General features: G+C 45.5%; 3 protein-coding genes across 3 annotated transcripts in view; 1 reads left to right on the top strand and 2 right to left on the bottom strand.

Annotated features, from left to right (window-relative positions):
• Nucleotides 1-164: 164 nt before the first annotated feature.
• On the bottom strand, nucleotides 165-413 carry T265_07670 (hypothetical protein; the record flags this gene model as incomplete). Its single annotated transcript, XM_009173243.1, has 1 exon — nucleotides 165-413. The coding sequence occupies one exon, from the start codon at nucleotides 411-413 to the stop codon at nucleotides 165-167; it is 249 nt and encodes an 82-aa protein (XP_009171507.1).
• Nucleotides 414-1,242: 829 nt separating this feature from the next.
• Nucleotides 1,243-2,750, bottom strand: part of T265_07668 (hypothetical protein) — a gene marked incomplete at both ends in the record, with an annotated part of 43,432 nt that continues 41,924 nt past the window's right edge. Inside the window, one exon of the mRNA XM_009173241.1 lies at nucleotides 1,243-1,396. Within this exon, the coding sequence (XP_009171505.1) occupies nucleotides 1,243-1,396 (154 nt within the window). The remainder of the gene's footprint in view (nucleotides 1,397-2,750) is intronic.
• Nucleotides 1,658-2,750, top strand: part of T265_07669 (hypothetical protein) — a gene marked incomplete at both ends in the record, with an annotated part of 18,866 nt that continues 17,773 nt past the window's right edge. The window contains one exon of the mRNA XM_009173242.1: nucleotides 1,658-1,986. Within this exon, the coding sequence (XP_009171506.1) occupies nucleotides 1,973-1,986 (14 nt within the window). The remainder of the gene's footprint in view (nucleotides 1,987-2,750) is intronic.

Raw genomic sequence — 2,750 nt, 5'->3', positions numbered from 1 at the left:
GGTGATTAGTCAGGATATTTTATTCGAGCATTCGTCAGTCCCCACAAAGTACCCGGTAATTACCAATCCATGCGTTCGGATTTCGAAGAATGTCTTAACGGAGAAGTGCCTGGGTCCAAGGTAGCTCATCCATAATAGGTATTGTTCCTTATTAGGACCAAGTATCACGTCTGATTGAGATTTGTCACCTGAGGAGAATGTACTGCAGGTACATCACCTGAGGATAAAAGCCTGAAACCCCCAACCGCAGGACCGGATGCCCGATCCCGTTGCCCACCGGACGAGTCGGAATAAGTGAAAAAGCGATTGGGTTGTTGGGCCGACTGCGATCCGATTGCATCTGCGCTACAATCTCTTGACTCCAAGACAAGACCTTGGTGATTATCGGGTTCCCTTCCATGATCATCGACCATTCAAACAAAATAATCTGACTATTCATCGGTCTAGATAGCAGCTGATTTAAGCCAAATTTCACACATTATTTTATTCCTTGTACTTATTCCAGTAGGAAAGAAACAAACAGTCTTGCGGTTTGGTTGTTGATCTGTTTGCTGAGCTAGGCAGTTGGATCGCGTACTTTTCATCACCAATCGAGGTGGCATCGTCAATCTTGCGGTTCTAGTCGGAAGCAAACTGTGAATGTGTTAGTCTTGATTAGATTCATCACACACAGTAGTGCAGTGAAACATTAGAGAGCCTGACAAATGTCCATTTCGTAATTCTTTTCTTTGATTCGAAGTAGATTGTCGTGTGGTTAGAGTGATATGACCCTGTAACAAGCGACGCAGAAGTTTTTGCGAGTTTGAGGTGTCAATGGAGAACATCCTGATTCACAGGGCGAACGGGGACACACGAGACACCGTGTTTCAGGAGGGTCCCCAAATCGGTCGGAGTTCTCAAGCTTGTTGTGGCTTTTGAGGGGTGAAATGTAGGACACGAAAAGCGGTCGGTATTTCCTTCACAGACCATGTGATGTTGGTTGAACGTTGATTTGCGTTCATCTGTTTTGCCTTAATGTGGTGTGTTCCTGACTAATGGTTGGTCCGAACGAGACACATTGCCTTGCGTTGCGAACATAGCAGGGATGGAAATTCACTCGTGGTAACAGAAATCGCAACTAGATTGAGATGATAGGCTGTTAACATTCAATGGAACACGGACCAAAATTTGTGTTTTCCTAATGGAAATTACTCATAAAGGCGCTGAAAACTCTCCGACGGTCCACGGTTGGTTTTGTCTTTTTTAGGACTTATCACGTCGGCGCGGAACCCAAGTTTCGGCCAACCTCATGTTCTGATTGAACCCGAATTCGACAACTACTCTCAGCTGCACGCCAATTTGATGTTTCTGTTGATCTGGGTAACTTTTCGCTTCTAACGTCGACAGATCTGCCGCTCTATATTTCAAAAGAGATGAACAAGGAGCACGCTTTTTCAAAAGAAAACGCCACAGAATACCAGCACAGGGGCACGTGAAGCACGACTGGTGGATGTCAGTATATTGATTATGCACCACGTGATCTTCCGCCTACCGGTGACGGATTAGAATGATGAGTGGAGCCCGATGACGTCCTGGTGATATGGAACATGATTTTTCGGAATCGTATATATGCGACATGATCTTCCGTTCTACGTGCCATGTGATCTTCCGTTTACAGGTGGCGGATTACGGTGATGAGGGGAACGTGATGAACTAGAGCATATTTTCTTCGAACTTGAGCGCTCAACAGCATCAGCACGGTGTCACGTGAAAAATGACTGGTAGCGGTCGACAAGTGGATTATGTACCACATGATCCTTCGTTTACCTTTGATAGAATACGGTGATAATTTTGTCACGTTTCGGACGGTGATCACGTTAATGGTGCTTATAAAACACGATAAATAATCGAAAATCACCAAATCGCACTGCTCTTTGCGTTTGCTGAGGACCCGTCTCCAGTGCACCTGTAAACAACTACACTTGCAGACGTAATGGAAGCGAAGGGGTGAGTAGAAACGAGATCTAAAGCTTCAAGATATCATGTTTTTTTTCAAACTGCTTGACATGCACTCTCCTCCCGGTTCTCATTGGGATGTTGGACGTTGGTAGCTGGGAGACTGGCTGGTCCTCGCAGTATAAAGCACTCAACCATTTATTCGAAAGCGCATAGGTATGAATCAGGTTACTAGGGCATGGAGAACAGTTGCTATATTTACGGCACTCTTATGGAGCATTTGAGGAACAGAACTTCCACTTATGTAAATCTGAAGGCGTATGACAGATAAGCTGATTTAAGACCGCGAACAGAATTTTTCCCAAGGTGTTCTCATGGATCGACAATCAACCTTGACCCCTCTGGTAAGGACTCAATCAGTCACGACAAAAAGGCCTCCATTTCGGTGTCCGGAGGACAGACATCGGATGGCAAAGTGTGGGTTCGCCCCGATGAAGAGCATTCGGCAGTAAAAGATATGGACATAGGAATAAACCTTGTTAGTGGGTATTCAGCTAATGTCCAACTATTGAGACTTTCTTCCCATCTTCTTCACCGAGTTGAATCATACCCTCGTATTTCGGAACTGACAGCCCACAGTAGTGGTGCCCAGCACAGAGAGGTCGAGTGACCTAGATTTCTACAGGTTCTCCGGTCTTTCAGATGACACTACCTACAAGCTTCTTTTCAGGAGGGTAAGCCCACTCGAAGGAAGAGTGACCATCAATCTGGATTCCTCCCTTTGGATCGTATGGTCGTGGTGATAGGTTTACCGT

The sequence above is a fragment of the Opisthorchis viverrini genome, assembly GCF_000715545.1.
Source record: "Opisthorchis viverrini unplaced genomic scaffold opera_v5_189, whole genome shotgun sequence".
In the NCBI taxonomy this organism is placed as follows: domain Eukaryota; kingdom Metazoa; phylum Platyhelminthes; class Trematoda; order Opisthorchiida; family Opisthorchiidae; genus Opisthorchis; species Opisthorchis viverrini.
This window is presented reverse-complemented; position numbering and strand designations above follow the sequence as displayed.